This window comes from Grus americana, chromosome 28, assembly GCF_028858705.1.
Source record: "Grus americana isolate bGruAme1 chromosome 28, bGruAme1.mat, whole genome shotgun sequence".
NCBI lineage: Eukaryota > Metazoa > Chordata > Aves > Gruiformes > Gruidae > Grus > Grus americana.
In genome coordinates, this window is record NC_072879.1 from 2,794,145 (window position 1) to 2,810,563 (window position 16,419).

Consider the following 16,419-nt stretch of genomic DNA (forward strand, 5'->3'; position numbering starts at 1 on the left):
TAAAACTTGAAGTGGTCAAGTATATTTTGTGCAGTCAGAACGTGAGATTTCTGGTTGTTGTTTACCTTTATTAAGTTTTGGAACTTCTTATTGCTTTGGAGCAGGTCTTTATAGTGACTAACAGCTTCATTGTGGCCACAACAGAACACACCGTATTTTTCTTTCATTCTCTCCCCATTTTCACCTGAAAACTAGTTGGAAATATAAGTATGAAAGACATGAATCACTAAGAGTAAACCTACAGCCACCGCAAGACCCAGATTTAAGACATTTCTTATGGTAACTGATTTCTGAGATGTTTCTTCAATATTTCAGTTTCTTCTGTACCGGAAATGAGAGATTTATGCTGTGTGACATCTGAGAGTTTGGAATACCACAAGGTCTCAAATATTACATGATAGTTGTCACAATGAGAATTTTAAAAAAGTATTTCTAGGCCTCTGCACTTAAAAAGACTGAGGAAAGTAAAAGGTGAGGGGCAAAAACCGGTCATGGTATATGAAAGAAATTGTATCCACTCCATAGGGGAATGAGTGCTAAAGTTAAGAGAGGCAGTAATCGGTTTAAAGGATCTTTACTGTATTTTTAAAATGTCAGAACCAAGAAGCTGGGCATTAAATGCAGGAGAGCCATGTTTGGGCTGGACACCAGGTATACATTACTTTACTTTTGGAACAGATGAGAAAATAGAACCAAACCATTTGCAGCTGCATATCCCCCAACACGCATACCCATGTGCCCCAAGAACAGCTAATGGACATTTTGTACTATTTGCAACCAGATACATTCCTGAGAGTCATGCTCACACATTACATTGGGAAGATAATCTTAAACCCAGTATCAAATCAATCTTTACATAACATAACTTTAACCTCACAGTTAGCTTTTTAGAAATTTAATAGCGTCAACAACATTGGTAAAATTTAATTCACACCTGTTTTACTAAGAGGTCTCCAATGTTCTGGATTATATAATTTCGGTCACTGCCTTCTTCCAAGGATTCCTTTCGTCGCTCCTTTAACTGGAGCAGAAATTGCCCATGCATCTCCAGCAGCTCATCCACACAGGGGAACAGCTTGTTGATGATTGCATTTGGGAACTGCAGTTCCTCTCTCATGGCTTTAGAGTATACCTTCAGCATTATTTTCAGCGTCCTAATGTGGTGCATTTCAGTCTGCATTAGTTCTGGACAAGGGGAAATAAAATAAAAAAATCACAAGTCATTTACATGCTGTGCAGTGACTCGTGAGATACGAAAAAGCAGGCTCCCAAAGCCACCATCTTTTGCATCACTCCTTCAGCACAATCTTTGCATCACTGATGTGAAATTCCTAAATTTGCCCTGTTAATCTCCCAGCCAAACAGTGACTGATCCTACTTATTTAATGACATCTCCCAGTTGCTGTTGAGCTATTCCCTAATGGTACAGCTGGGCTTTGCTGCTTACACAGGCATACTGAAAACTACAGGTTGCTTAAAATCATTAATAGGAGGACTTATGCAGACTAAAACAGGTAACAGACTTGAAAACCTTCACTCAATTTTAGTTTTCAAGCACAACTCAAAGTGGGAACCAATAAAAATAATGATTGCTGCTTTATTTCAAAACAGTGGCATCCTGAAATAGAAAAAGTTATAAGAATAATAAAAATAACAAATACTCTTACCATAAATGACATCTTGCCTTTTTATAACGTCTTTCTTTTGCCTTTTTGCATAAGACTGTTCCACTGCAACACTCCAAGACTCTGCCTCAAACTCATGAGCATCTGTTTCTATTTCACTTCGGAGGGATACAGAATATGTATCTAGACCAAAAGCACATTGAATTTCAATTATCATTAAATTGTTTCCCACCATATCCCTCATTACCATCATTAACAACAACAACAACAACAAGAGTATAAACATCTCAGTGTTGCTTTAAAAACCATGTAAGAAATTGCATACAAATCCCGAAAAGCACAGAAATTCCATACCTTCCAGAAAAATAGAGTCTGCTGTTGAAGGTGCAAGCGAGACAACATCATCTGAAGTCTGCTTAAATTTTATGAAGCCTGAATCCCCTTCATCCATGTCTCCTGAAATTACTCTAAATGGCCAAAGAAATTAGACCAAGGGACCAAAATAGAACATTAACATTTTTTTTAAGTTGCTTGACCATACCCGAATAAATAAATAAAATTCCAACTACTTTAACAAGCATCTTTCCTAAACTATAGTGCAATTAACTTAAAATAAACATATAAAAGCTATTGTTGCACTCCAACTTTAAACAGTCTAATCGATTTAGCAACTCCATCACTGAAATATTACAGTTCTAATTAGAGCAGCATGAGCAAGCATGTAACTTCTGGTATGACATTTTAAAAGACATCACTTGGTGACAAGCCACAGCCAGTTCAGAGTACAAAGGGCACTTTCACTGAGAAGGGAGCATAACTGTGGCACATAAAAGTAAACAACTACTTAAAACAGCAGATAGCTTTGAATTTGTCTACTGTTTTAATCAAGGTATCCTGCAACTTAAAACACTGCTGTCTCCTCCACTAGTCAGAACTAGCACAACCTAGAATAACTGAACTCAGAGGAGATTACTGAATTTCAACAAGTCTGAAGACAAATATACCCATGAAAATCATAATCTACACAGAGATATTTAAACACTGCTCTATTTCACATGATATCTTTCACGACATAGCACGGAGGGACTGAAGACAAGGTAATTTAAATAAAAAAAAAAAAAGGCTTACTGTTCAGGGAAATGAATTTCAGCATTAAAAGCTCAATGAATCTCTTTTGAGCTTGAAAGTCAATGTGAGTTCTTGCTTTATTTCTGTAATTGTTTTAATTTTCACATTGGGGGGGGGTGAAGTGGGGGGGCAGCAGAACCTAGTGCATTAGAAGAGAAACAGTTTACTTACCCAAATTTATTAACAGCTCCAGCAGTATTCAATGAAGACTGAGAATTTCCTCTTTGGGCGATAGTCATACCGAGATTCCTGGATAGTACTGGGGTGCCATCCGGTCCCAGGAGAAGACTTCGGGGCTGCTCCTTCAAAGAAGCGGCTAGAGAGGCAAAAATTGAATTGGTACTCAGAAAATGAGGTGTACATTGCAGATTGCCTGCTCTCAAACCTCTCTCTGAATGTGGACGAAGAACAGACAGGATCTTGGATGTCAAGAGCTCATTGTCCAAAAAAACATTCTCATTCCATTTTCTTGAAAAGGAACCACAAAAAGACAGCTCAGGATGAGCTGGAATTGTATTGCTTCTGCCGCTGCTTTTTGAATTTGTATTCCCCATGCTCACTACTGGCTGCCCTCAGACTTGGCACAGTAAAGTGGCCCCAGAGATGCACTGTTTTTATACTACCTGTGATCCTTCTAGAAATGTAAAGCTGCCACTTAACTTACTGTATTGGCTAAATCAGCAGGTCTGAAGTGCAGGAAATTGGTCCCTACTGTGCCTATTTAGTGTGGAAATTGCAAAGTATGTTCTCCTTTAGTAAAACACCAGAACCTACACACGATTATTCACACCCTACTGTATAAGGGCACAGAATATTTCATGGCAAACAAGAAAAATCTGAGATCACATAAAAACCACAAGTTCTTTGCAATGCTTATTGCTACACAGTGATTTATATCTGCATGCACACACGCACGCTGAACGTAATAGATATCAGAGCTAAATTTAATTTTAATACTGCAGCTTTTTAGTGCTTTTTAAATCTAGACAGACTGTGAACTGGAAAGACGTTTAAAACTTTAATCACTATTACACAATACATGGAAGCCTGTAATAGACTTATAAAAAATGGATACAATTATTTAGCACTAATGTCTGTAATGAATGATAAGGAACAGGAGACAAAATACATCCTTTTAAAAAAAGGAACTTCAGGGAAGTCAAAGATGAAGAATCAGTCAGAATCTTTAGAACTTATCACTGACAAGGTCTGCAGCTGCCCTTTTTTCAAAGTGCTTTTAAGGACATGGGGGTGGAAGAGATGGCACGGATAATTGAACCCAGGACTCTGCCATTGCGAGCAAGTTTTGTCTTAGACCCAGATAAAACTCATCTTCCACTACTGTCGGGGAGGTTGCTTCAGGACCATGCTGTTGTAGCAGTTCAAGAGGGTCTCCAGTTCCCAGACAAGGTTTATGCGTTGCCTATTTACAACTTTTCTTGTAAAAGCGCATCCCCAAAAGTTCCCCTTTCTTAGTCTGCCCTCCTCAGTGTACCTCCACTAAGGATCATCTCTCCCTCCACTTCTGCCTTGCTCAACCAAACACAGCTAAATCAAGGTATTCACGCTTCTCATAAAACAGGTTTTTCCACATTTCTTGATATCCCATACTCAACATCTGCTTGTCTCTCATTTCGTCTTCCTTGAAACAGTTGACTAGAATTCTATTAGGGCTGCAGGGAAGGTTTCATCAATGACATTTGATAGAAACTATATCACTACATCTTTTCCTGCTGGAAATACCTTTCCCAATGTGTGCTTGGGTTTGAAATCTCTTGGCTACACACACAGCACATTCTCAGTCTAAAACAAACTGAGCAAACTGAGTCCTCTTCCATCATCTCCAAGTGATGAGCTCCAAGCCCATTGTCCCAAAAGAAGAGCCTAAGTAGATATTAGCAAGATTTGTAAAGGCAGATTTCTTAAACAAAGGCTTAATAATAAATGCCGTCCCATTTCCATTTGGGGACACATTGAAATCACCAGCCATCAAGTTTTCTTCTGTGCTCCACAAGCCAAGAACATAAAGTTCTGTTTCACAATGGCAGGCCAAATCTAAAAATCTTCAGAGGCAAAACATGGAGAGAGGGATAGGGGGACACAACCGACACAGTTTGTACCTTTCTTGAAAATGTATTTCTCTCTTATGTTGACACAATACCTTTGGCTTTTTTTGCTGGGCACTGCAGTCTGCAGTGTTATACTGTGGGTAAAGACATACAATGTCCACGCTATTAGCTGTTCCTTTAACTTCCACCTTCTGCTTTTGACTATGGAAAATAAGTACTGGCTGCCTAGCAGAGTCTGCACCAACAAAAAGCCATTTTCTGAGTTCAATTAGCACTGTCTGCACACTGCTGAGAGTCCCTATCGATCGTTGTTACCCTATCACACCAGACCAGAGTGTATACCACAGAGCTGTTTCAACGACAAGCCCTACAGCCAACTTTTCCTATTTTCATTATTCCTTATTGTTTCCTATTTTAGCCTCTGCACTTTCCCCTAAATGCACAAAACCATTCTTGGTAACGCAAATGGCCACTTATTTTCTTATAACAATTAATCCCTTTGCGCTACCTCTTGGTAAGGATTACTTCATAAAGAAGTACACCTTGCAACGCAAGTCAAATAATACCTAACAAAACCATATGAAACACACATAGACATACTCGGACATTCACATTAATTGTGTTTCTTACGGCCATCAACACAACGAAACGGACCAACTGCAAGGCAGAAAAGAATTCTGCTCTAGTCCGGGCCAGTCATCTGAGAGCCAAGAAGCCTGTTCTGTTAATGAAGACCTTGTACAATGTACAATTAAAATGCCATTTAAATCATACACCTGTGGCCGTGATGGTCTTTTCCAGTAGCGAAAAGCTCTTTCAAAGCCTATGCTGCAATACAGCTGTTTTCTTCCTGTTTTTTTTTCCTCTCAGATCCCTTTTCCCACTTTGTTTCAACAGAGATTTATGTTCCGACCATTAGTGCTAGCTTGTCTTAGAGATTTCTAGCAACCGCTAGCTGCAGGCAAGTTTTAAATAGACAATTATGAAAATCTGATGTAAAACAAAGTTCACAGTTCTAGTCTTTTCAGAGGCCAGAGAATAGACAATCAATGAAAAACTAGCTTATTGATCCCTTTTCACCATGATATTTTGAGGTTACACAGCAAGAAGGTATAAAGAAAAATAAAAAGATAAAAAGATAAAAACACACAGGAGATTGCTAGGAGCCTCTAAGCCATTCCCAATAGAAAAAAAAATGAAGCCATCTTATTAAAAGAGACCTTTTCTATACTTCAATAACACACTGTGTATAGCCTTTAAAACATATTAAAGAAAAAAATACAATTGAACAGATAAGCCTTGAGCACAGAAATCATTCTTTAGTACAAACCTGGGGAAATGCACTGGGGCGAACTTTGCGGAGATCCAGAAGGTCTGTGCTGCAAATCTTTCTGCTATAGGATAAAATACAATATTCTTAAAACATACAGACCAAACTTTCAGTCCAAAATGAATCATATTTTTCCTATCATATAGCACTATCTGTAAGTGAAGCTGTGTACTGAAAGTATGAAAGATTTGACAGAGTAACAGTTCTGATTTTTTCACATTCCAGAAGAACTGCATATAGACATTAACACTTTGTATAAAAATCCCATCGAGCATAAACCAGACTGAAACAGAACCAAAAATGAAGTTGCAGCTGAATTAAAGCTACGATCATAAATAATTTATTAAATAAAAGCAAACCCTTTATGTAGACAGTCTTCACCTACACTTTGTTGCCATTTAGTTTACAGCAATACTAACTAAACTAACCCAGCCAGTTTTAATCAAAATTTAGACTGCCCACTGAAAATTGCACCTCTGGCAATCTGTACAGCTTTCTCGTTCTTACACTAGGGTATTACAATTCATTGAGATGCAATTTATCTAAGATGCAAAGAAATTAAATAAGTAATACAGCCTGTAACAAATGGCTTTTGGGGAGTCTTGCTTCACTCTGAGGATCTCATTTCTGACTTCATTCCCCATATCACTTTGTGCTACTGCTCCCTCTCTGCTCTCTTCAGGAGTGGTTTGTAAGGGCTGATTCACCCATGAATGTTTGGGAGATGGTGAAGAGTGGAAATTAAAGCATCAGAGCAAGTGAATTTTTCTGTTTAAAAGGAGAATGCACAATGCCTTGAAAAGTTTAAAAGTACATATCAAAAACCCCACAAGAACATTTCTGCCCTCAAAAGAGTTACATTCTAAATCACCAATGGCTGAAAGCACTTCCTCTAACCTCTAATTGCTCAGGTCTGAGCTGTTCTGCTCTCTCTTTCCCCCCTCATGGTAGTCCCTAATCTGCTATCAGTCTCTGAAATCATCAATGCTTGCAGGTTAAACCAAACTAAAACTCCCTCAAGTATAATTAGTTATAAGGAGGAGGAAATGATTTTGAAAAACCAATACCAGAATAAAAAAAACTCCACAGATAGACAGCTATCTGAAACCAACCTGTGACATTACAAGCAATCACAGGCACCACGGTGACGCAGATAAAAAATGAACAGCTTAGCAAGATATAAAGTTCATCACAGTTCAAAAATGAAACCACTTATTCTGCATTGCTCAGCTTATAAACAATACACAACTGTTATAACCAAATTCCTCTCCACCCCTAACACTCTTCCATCAGCTTTGAGATGGTACAACCATACAGTGGCATAAAATTCAGAGGTACCATATAATTCAATTATATTCCCCCAAAAAGTGATGGGTTTGAGTATTCTTACAGGGGTTAGTCACAGTTCTGACAGACACAAGCAATGGGAAGCAATTTTCAGTACAGCAACAAAATGTTTCACTTTATTTTCCCTGCATACATTGTCATAAATTACTATAATGACAAGTTAATAACTATTCCATGTCTTGAAGATGTAGGGCAAGATTCTGTACTGATGTAAATTAAAACACACGCACTAAGTTAAACTGGCTATGTCAAGCATTGTTACTATAAAAGAAGAACAAATTTTAAAATCCACCTTGGGTCTGATGCTGCTGCATTCAGCCAGTAAACTCTTGCAGTTCTTATGGACATTCACTGCACAATCTGAAAAAAAAAAAAAAAGTCTGAAATTATTCTTGTTATTCTCATTTAGGGAAAGGAAGAGTGACATGTAAACTACCTTAATTTTGGAAGAGATGCAGAGTAAGCTCAGGTGTTTCAGCAAGCATCTTTGTTGTGTTCTTGATTCTACACCAACTACTCAAACTTTTTCAGTAAGACTCAGAATCATTGACAATGCAATTCACACATGCAAGCACAAAGAGATGCTATTGAATGCACTAACAGTATTCTGCTTAATCTCCACTCAACCAGAGCACTGCTCTTCTCGTATTTGCAAAGGTTTTTTTTTCCATGTCTCACAATTCAAAATTGATACCATTCAAGAAGGCAGCAATTTATTTGGCTCCATATGAATAGCTGCCCCTCTGCACAGAGTCCTAGTAGGAGCTGAAGTAACTACAGTAAATTTCAAAACCCACCATGGAATCATCAAAGTATTACCACCATCAGAGCATTACCACTTTTCTCACTTCACAAAGGAACTGTTTCCAGATAAAGGAACCAAAGCAGCCCTCTCACTCAAAAGGCATAAACCCATTAATTATACTTAAATCCAATCTCTTTTTTCCTTACAATATCTACTGTTTGAGAAAACAGGTTGACAACTCGTAGCGTCAAATATTTTCTGCAGTCTTTTTGCCCATTTATAAAACAAGCAGAAGCAGCACACCAGCAACTCAGACAGTAAAGGAAACCAGGATTTGTGTCTTCCCATATGCTTCAGGTGTGCCTCTTAAAAGACAAATAGAACAAAACTCGGAAGATGAACACCATATCTGCTAGAGAAAATCCTGTTTATGTTTAAAGCACAGAGAAAAAACTATTTAAGGTCTCTTCATCCAAACAGAACTATCATCCGCGCCTGGCGCCAAGACTGGTGATCTGCTTTAAGGCTCCTGGCTAAGGTAGAGAAATGCTCACTTAGAAGTGTTTTCCATAATTACAGTAAAGCTCTGAGAACAGGAGAAAAATGTTTACTTGGCCTTAAACACAAATAAATTAAGAAAGATATAAAAACAAGCCTGAGAGAAAGACTGAGTGCACAGACCCGAAAGATGCTTACGTGTTATGCAACTTCCACAAGTGTGGGAAATAAGAGCAGAACACTTTGTTTCTGTGGAAATTTTTTGTGTGGCAGGCACTCAATCACCTCCCATAACTTCTCTCTTGTGATATTTCTACCAATACCGCACCCTGTGCAACAAAACAAAAGGCGCTATATCTAATTGCAAATGTACATGCCTCTGCAAATATATGATAAAAATCTATCCAAATTATTCACTTGCTAAACCTATGTAGAGAATAACAAATATATTAGCTATTTCTGCATTGCTAAGGCCTCCACCTATCACCAGAAAGTGAAAAGCTTGTTAACAGACAAGCCACAACAACAAACAACTCGTTGACAATGGAAATCCCTTTCCTCCCAAGAAAAAGGAGCAAACTGTAGGACAGAAATCACCACACAAAACGAAATCCACATCATTTATCTAGAATTGTGTAATACAGTCATCTATAAACATTTTATCAAACTTTAAACAGACATTTACATATCTTCACTGATTACATTTGATAATTCTTTTCCTATTATTATTAGTAGGACCAATTCTACTTCAAACGCTTGCATAGCTTGTTAAGGTAACTGTAAAAGGGATATCAACTTAAAAATATATTTCAATTTTAAAACCATGCACTTGTTTATATCACTCTCAGTAGATATTTTTCACTTAATCAGCTAATACATCTAATAGTGCTGTGCGTTAGCTTCCTATGCTGCTGAAACACTCTTTACACAACAGAAGGGAATATACTAGAAAACAGGAAAATGCTACAGAAAAGCCTCAGAAAACTGCAGGTGAATCCAAGGACTTGATGCTCTAAGAGATTATTTGAAATGCAATTAACTTAATGATTTCCAAGTGGCATTATTTTTGCCCATGTAACAGAAAAGAATTTTGAAAACTGACAGAGGAATCAGACTATTTTGTAAGCATCTTTAATTTTATAAAATATGCTCAGCTTTCTCTGTTCAACACATTTTTGCAGACAGTGCTGAACCAAATACACTCCAATTAAGGATGAGAACAAGTATTCAAGTACTAATGAATTTGATTTCCTTTTTCTGCAGGTAAGATGTCTTTGCATTCTTTATTCTTCTGCACAGCCTCTCTGAACCGGGTGTTAGAGAACTGCAGGGGTCAAGAAAACAGCAAAGAGAAGAATGAGGGACAGAGGACAGTGAAGAAGCGACAGGAGCCTGCACAAACTGAGACTGATATTTAAGAGCAGAGATAAATATGAAGGGTCATTATATAGAAATAATAGATACGTAACCTTAGAAAACACAGATGGGAGAGGTTTTTTCCTCCCTTTATCCCAACTCACTACAGGCACCCTCCAAAAAGCAGCATTGGTAAATTCAAAACTCACAGAGAAAAATATTTTTGCATGTACTATCAGTAACTGGTGGCATTTGGTCTTATTCAGATGAAGAATTTGGGAAGGTACAAAAATTAAACAGACAGTTGTGTCGGCAAGCTCTTCTCAAACTAGAGGGTATTCCTGAGAAAGACAGAACTAAAAACTCCGAGCACTGCCACCCAGGCTCTTCCCTTCCTCTTGCCCATTCTTCAATCACTCACTGGAACTGCGAGAAGATTAGTTTGGCAGGGAAAAAAACAGATCCTCCAAAGGATTTTATTTCAAGCCAGACTATGCAGAAGGGCTGTAGCTCTGGCTAGTGCTGAGAACACCAGTTAAACTGCCCACACACCTAGAAGGTGCAAGGATTTGGGTTACCTCCACTGGATGGGGACAGAGCTATGGGTTCAACAGCTATCGATACCACATGTAGCACGGAAACTAAGCAAACCCACTGTGGTTGTTTCTGGGCTTAAATCAACGGGTTTGGAATTAGAGTGAGAATTTTGGGAGCATCACGTTATCCCTTACTATGGGACTGTCACTGCCCCTGGAGCATTGTGCATGGGGTAGTGCCAGCGATGACCTACTGCTCCGACTAACTGAAACAGCGGCCTCATCCAGCAAAGAAATATTGAAGACCAAGAGGCTCACAAACATCATAAAAGATCCTGTTCACAATTGAGGGTAATGAAATTAATATCTGGTATAATAAAAAAACCCTTCCTTTATGAATGAGATGCTTTCCCAAAGCCTCACAGAAACCAATTTACAACTTAAGAGCATTTTACTGGACAACATAATGCCCAAAAGCAGAGATTCGCAGCATGCAAGAGGGCAACGAACCTAGCTGAAAAAGGGCAGGCGAATACATTTTCTCCCCCAGCTGTAATACCTTCCACTAGATCAGACACTGGCAATGGCCTATAAATGTCTTCCAGAATTGGATTCCAGGACGAATCTATGACTCACCAGATATTATGAGTATTATGATCCTGACTTTTGGTCTGGAACGGTACTGCCCAATAAAACAACTCTTAAAAGGACATTTGCAAACAACAACAATTAAGAATCAGATATGCTGACTAATCCAAATATGTGATTAATCCAAAATTGAACTACTGACTTTTTTCTTTTTCCTTAAGCATACAGCATTTGGGTGTTTTTTAAATGGCAGATTAAAAAAACCAACAAAAATCCCTTTAAAATCTTAAGTTCAGGGAGGGATACCTCTTCACAGTGATTCTAATGATACAAGCGCTCTTTTGATGCTAAGGATCACCACCTATTAAATCCAACCAGCAGAAGAGAGCTATGGACAAAACAGTTTTCTTGTGAAACTAATAAATTTTTCTCTTTTCAAATGTCCGATGCTTCAGGGATCAAAGAGAATCTCTTCATTCTTTTCTCACCCGTACACCATACAAAGTAATTCCTCTCCCTTGAACTGACAAAGGAAATAACTTGCAAGTGAATGATTAATACAGGATATAAAATCTGAATTTATACATAGAGATACACAACAGCCAAGAAAGATTTCAAACAACTACAGCATTCCAGAAAAAGCAGAATGATTTTGTGATAAATCTCAGGAAAGAGGAGGAGTTTCACTGGAACATGAAGAAGTTTCTGTATTCAGTAAATCCAGGTCAGGTGTCTTGACGAACTCAGAAGAGACTTAACTTTGTCCTAGCAGCTTTGGTGACCGGTGTTTACTTGTTTTGCTAACTTGCCTAATTGTGTAGAGACAGAAACCAAAAACTGGAAGGGTGCAGGGTGATGAGACATTTCACATTCTGAAATAGAGACAGTCCACGTGAGAGAGCAACAACACGAAATTACCAAGTTTCAGTTTCCCTGTTAAAACATTCCTCTTTGTCTCCAAAAACAACCTATAATTACTTTCTCACTGTATCTGGTTTTATTGTCAAAATATCAGCTAGACGGATGAGGGTGGGGTTGTGTCCTTCCCAACACTGCAGGTTCTGGTGGCCTTGGGGTTTTCTTTAAACACAGAAACCCAAAACCAGAACAAACAAACAACTGATGTCTCTGGGTTTTAAACAATGCAAAGTAAAATTAGCATATTAGCCTAAAAAAAATACAAGCACCACTTCAATTATCTCACGCTGAACCCTTCCCCCATTCTACGGGAATGCTGGAGAACTGAAGCAGCAACTATGACAATCATAAAAGGTATTTAAAATATTTCATAGGTAAACATTAGGTGGAACTACAACACACAATGTGTGATGGCTCCTCTTTGACAGCCATATTTCATGGGTTTATTTTTTTTATCATACCAAAGAGAAATTATTACCTTATAACGTTATAAATTTAAAAAAGTGCCAAATAAAAAAACCACCTACAAAATTCTCTTTTACGAGAGGAGAGAGAAGGAACTGAGACGCAGCCGTTTCTTCTCTTGCTTTTACACAGAAGACACACAGATACTACAATAACAAAACCACAGCACAAAACTTTCAAACATTATTCAGAAATTTTGCTTATTTATTAGAGCACCAAACCCAAATACAGTACCAGAAACATTCCAAAAGCTATTTCTGTTTGAATTACTCCCTGTTTCCCCCCACCCTCCTCCAAAATCCATCATCGATCCTACCAGGGTTTTCTTTCTAGCACAGACGAGCTAAGCCTACAATCTGATATGATCTCCCACTCCTCTCCTTAATATGCGAGGGCTATGGAATGTCTTAAATGGGTCAGTCAGCACAACTGCAGATAAGGAGAAGTTTTCACCATTTTTTTTCCCTAACACGGTTAAGATGTTTTTATGCACATCCCGGCCTTTTCTCACCGCTGCGGCGCCAGCACTACGTGTGTGAGCAACCGAGAAGACGAGATGCAGGATTTCATTATCACAAGCATAAGGATGCTCAGACTGTGGTATAAAGTGAACTAGTTTCACATTAGGCTACATCAGCTCGCCTCCCTAACGCACACAGCGATATTTTATCCCTTCTTCACCCCCTAAAAGATAAAGGCCGGCTCTTCACAAGCTAAGTCTTGTCCCCCAGATTATGCCTTGAGCTGCTAACGTTGGGACGGCTATAAACGCTACAGGATTTGTCACGAAAGGGAAGATAAACCCGCTGCCCCGGCCAAACCGGGGATCTCCTCCGCGCCGCCGGAGCAGGCCGGCGTTGTGTAACTGCCCGCTGCGGGACGTTGCTAGGCGGCAGCGGGCAGGCTCCCCCCACAGCTACGCGCTGAAATCCCCCTCACCAGGGGCACTGCGAAGCCCCGGGAGCAGCAGCGCTGCCCCGCCACAGGAACCGGGGAGGGGCAGGACGGGGGGTTGGGGGTGGGGGGTGGGTGTCAGCGGGCCGCGGCCTCCCATTGCCCTGAGGGGGGAAGCTCCCGGTACCGGGAGGGCTCGTTAAAGCCGGGAGGGGGTGGCGCCGCGGGGAGCCGCGGGCCGAGGCTCGGGGCGCCGACGGGCACGCTGACAGCCCGGTCTCTTACCGGAGTCCCCCGGGAACCGCCGGTTGCACTCTCGGTCCCGGGAGCCGCAGCCACAGCAACAGGAAACGCCCCTGTGTCCCGGAAGCAAAAGGGAGACGGAGGGTGCGCGCCTGCGCCCGGCCGAGGGGAGGGCTCCTTCCTCCTCACGGGGCGCACGGCCGGCTCCTCAGCCCGGGGCAGGCGGCCGGAGCCCGGAGCCAGCGGGCCTCTCCCTGACGAGGGTCCCCAGCCGCCCGCCCCGAGCCGGAGAACCGTTGCGGCCTATTCCCCTGCCCCAGCCGGCGGATGTAAACATCCCGCAGCGCGGGGGATCTGCAGGGGAACCTGCCTTCCATCAGCGCCCGGCCGCGGCGGGAACAAAGACTACACAGACCCTTGACGGATGGGATGTAACATCCCGAGTGACAGCTTTAACGTGGTAGTTCATGTGTTTGCGCAGCGTCCGGCACTTACTCTAAATACGTAATTCGTTATTAAAAGCCTGGTGGGATTTGCCATTCGAAACACGCTGAAGTGTTTACGGCGAGGTTGGGGTGCCCGGCGGGTTGGCAGGCCGTTGGCTTCCTCACCCACCCCGCCACTGGAGTGCCTGCCCAGGCCTTCGCAAATGACCCCTGTGCAGACAAACAGCGAAAGCAAAGGGGAATTATCTTCGCTATCAGCAGATTCATGCACTGACTTGTATAACTAAATGGCTTGCTGGAAAAAAAAACCAAACCCACCACCTTTTCCCTGATATAATAAGGTTTGGCCTAGTGCTAGCACCGGGCTGCCGAAGTGCTCTGTGCAGGGAGGAAAAATCAGAACAGCCCGTGACCCAGTCTTACCTCCTGATCTGTGATTCACTCTGGGGATTTACAAACTGATCTCCACCGCAAGTTTGTCATATTTTAAATCACACACAACTTGCCTGTCAAGCTTGAAAGTGCAACGCACGCGATTACAAAACAAACTTCCTCTCAAAATCCACCCTACAGTTTTCCCGCACTGCTTTGAAAGAACCTGCCACCGTTTGGGCTGGAAATGAGCTGAAATCCTAGACCACCACGGGACCAATATTGCCTCTCGTTTCCACGCTGCGACCTGTTTAATCGATTTTATTTTTTCATCTTAGAGTTGCAAGCTTTTCAGAAATGTTCCCTTTTGTGCTGCTTCTGAATAGGACTAAGTACAATAAGGTCCCGGTTGTTTATCGGGGCCTCTCAGCACTACAGAGAAATAATCATTAAATAAAGCGGTTTGGGGGTAAACAGCTGGCTGTCACTTGGTGACAGATTAATCCTTAGGCACTTCAAACTTTGTGCTTCGCTATAATATAAAAGTAAAGCATTGCAGATTGCCCAACTACAGCTGTCACGGAGAGAACGTGCCGTGCCTGTGCGGCTGGCCTCAGGGCATCTCCACAAAATCTGTAAAATCTGGCACAGCAACCAGCTGGAAGACTCTGTAGCTCAGAGCTAAGGTTTGGATTGCAAAGAAGAGAATAGCACTGGCTTTCTGATCCTGTGTAATTCTATAATAACAAAAGATTTCTTACTGAATGAGTTGCAGATAGATTACTGTCGGGCAGCCGTATGTATTTGTCAGGACAAGCGTACAATCCTGGGGTTTTAGCAGGTAATGCAAGGAGCAGCACCTTGGAGATGTTCCAGATGAAGACATTACTGCCCAGATAAGAAAAGAAAGTGAAAAGCAGAAAAGGAGAAGCACTGAGAATAGTATATTCTTCAGCTTCCTTTTCTAAAACCTCTAGAGTTCGGTCGAGTCAGCTCTGTGTCAGCAGACTTTTAGCTCTGTCAGTGTTTCCTCTGCACCCAGCACTGCAGACCACTTTCACATTTGCTTTAGATCCTGCTTTACTGGCTTACAGTAACCCACAGCCTAGCGCAGTTGCTCTGGTTTTGCCTGTTTTATTTGGATTCCTGTCAGTAATCATTTATTCTAAGTAGGACTCCCAGTCCATTTATCACTGTCATCATGTTACAGCAGCCAAACCTCCTTTTCCCCACAAAACAGAAGCATTTTGGTGGCTGTGTCTCTCCAGAAATGCAAAGTTTCAGGTTGCCTCCTGCTTTTCAGATTTCTCAGGACTGTGTGGGCTATGAGCAGAAATTTCAGGATAGAAAAATCAAGTAATTCCTCCTTATTATAAGCCCAAACTATCCTTTCCACATTAGCTTATTGGTGCTGCACTGGGAATCCTAAAAGCAAAAGTGTGCAGGCATGAGCACCAAGTGAGAGCTGAATTTCACACATTGAACTTCACGTCCAAACCAAGAGCCATTCTGACCTCTCTTCCTTACAGATAAAGCAGCATGGGTAGGACCCGTGTCCCACAGAACCATTGTGAGAAAGGAACCGGCTCTCCAGGCCTCTTTCACAACGTGCCTTGAATAAGTCCTGGAGACTACTTGTTGCAGCGGTTTGTGATAAATCAGCCTGTATACTGAAGCAGCCTGAAAGGGTCAGCCTAGGACAAGTGGACAGTCTGGTGTCCAGCACAGTCTGTATTATTTGGGAAGATTCATTAATCTGAGCACCTTCTCTTAAAGAGGAGGAATTTGTCTGAAGCCTGCGCAAGGCTTTAGTTGCAGCTATAGGTTTCCTTTCGGAGAGGGTGGTCGATCTGATCTCC

General features: G+C 41.1%; 1 protein-coding gene across 8 annotated transcripts in view; it reads right to left on the reverse strand.

Annotated features, from left to right (window-relative positions):
* The window catches only part of ARHGEF18 (Rho/Rac guanine nucleotide exchange factor 18), a 50,577-nt gene that overhangs the window by 15,729 nt on the left and 18,429 nt on the right, over positions 1-16,419 (reverse strand). For 4 of the 8 annotated variants that reach the window (XM_054805590.1, XM_054805592.1, XM_054805588.1 and 1 more), the window contains exons 11-17: positions 7,792-7,859; positions 6,153-6,216; positions 2,925-3,069; positions 1,980-2,092; positions 1,668-1,808; positions 935-1,185; positions 66-191 (exon numbers count right to left, since the gene is read on the reverse strand). In XM_054805590.1, coding sequence (XP_054661565.1) covers positions 66-191; positions 935-1,185; positions 1,668-1,808; positions 1,980-2,092; positions 2,925-3,069; positions 6,153-6,216; positions 7,792-7,859 — 908 coding nt within the window. Of the gene's footprint in view, positions 1-65; positions 192-934; positions 1,186-1,667; positions 1,809-1,979; positions 2,093-2,924; positions 3,070-6,152; positions 6,217-7,791; positions 7,860-8,940; positions 8,961-13,784; positions 15,287-16,419 lie in introns of those variants that run through there. The other 4 variants (XM_054805593.1, XM_054805594.1, XM_054805595.1 and 1 more) reach the window with 4 other exon arrangements.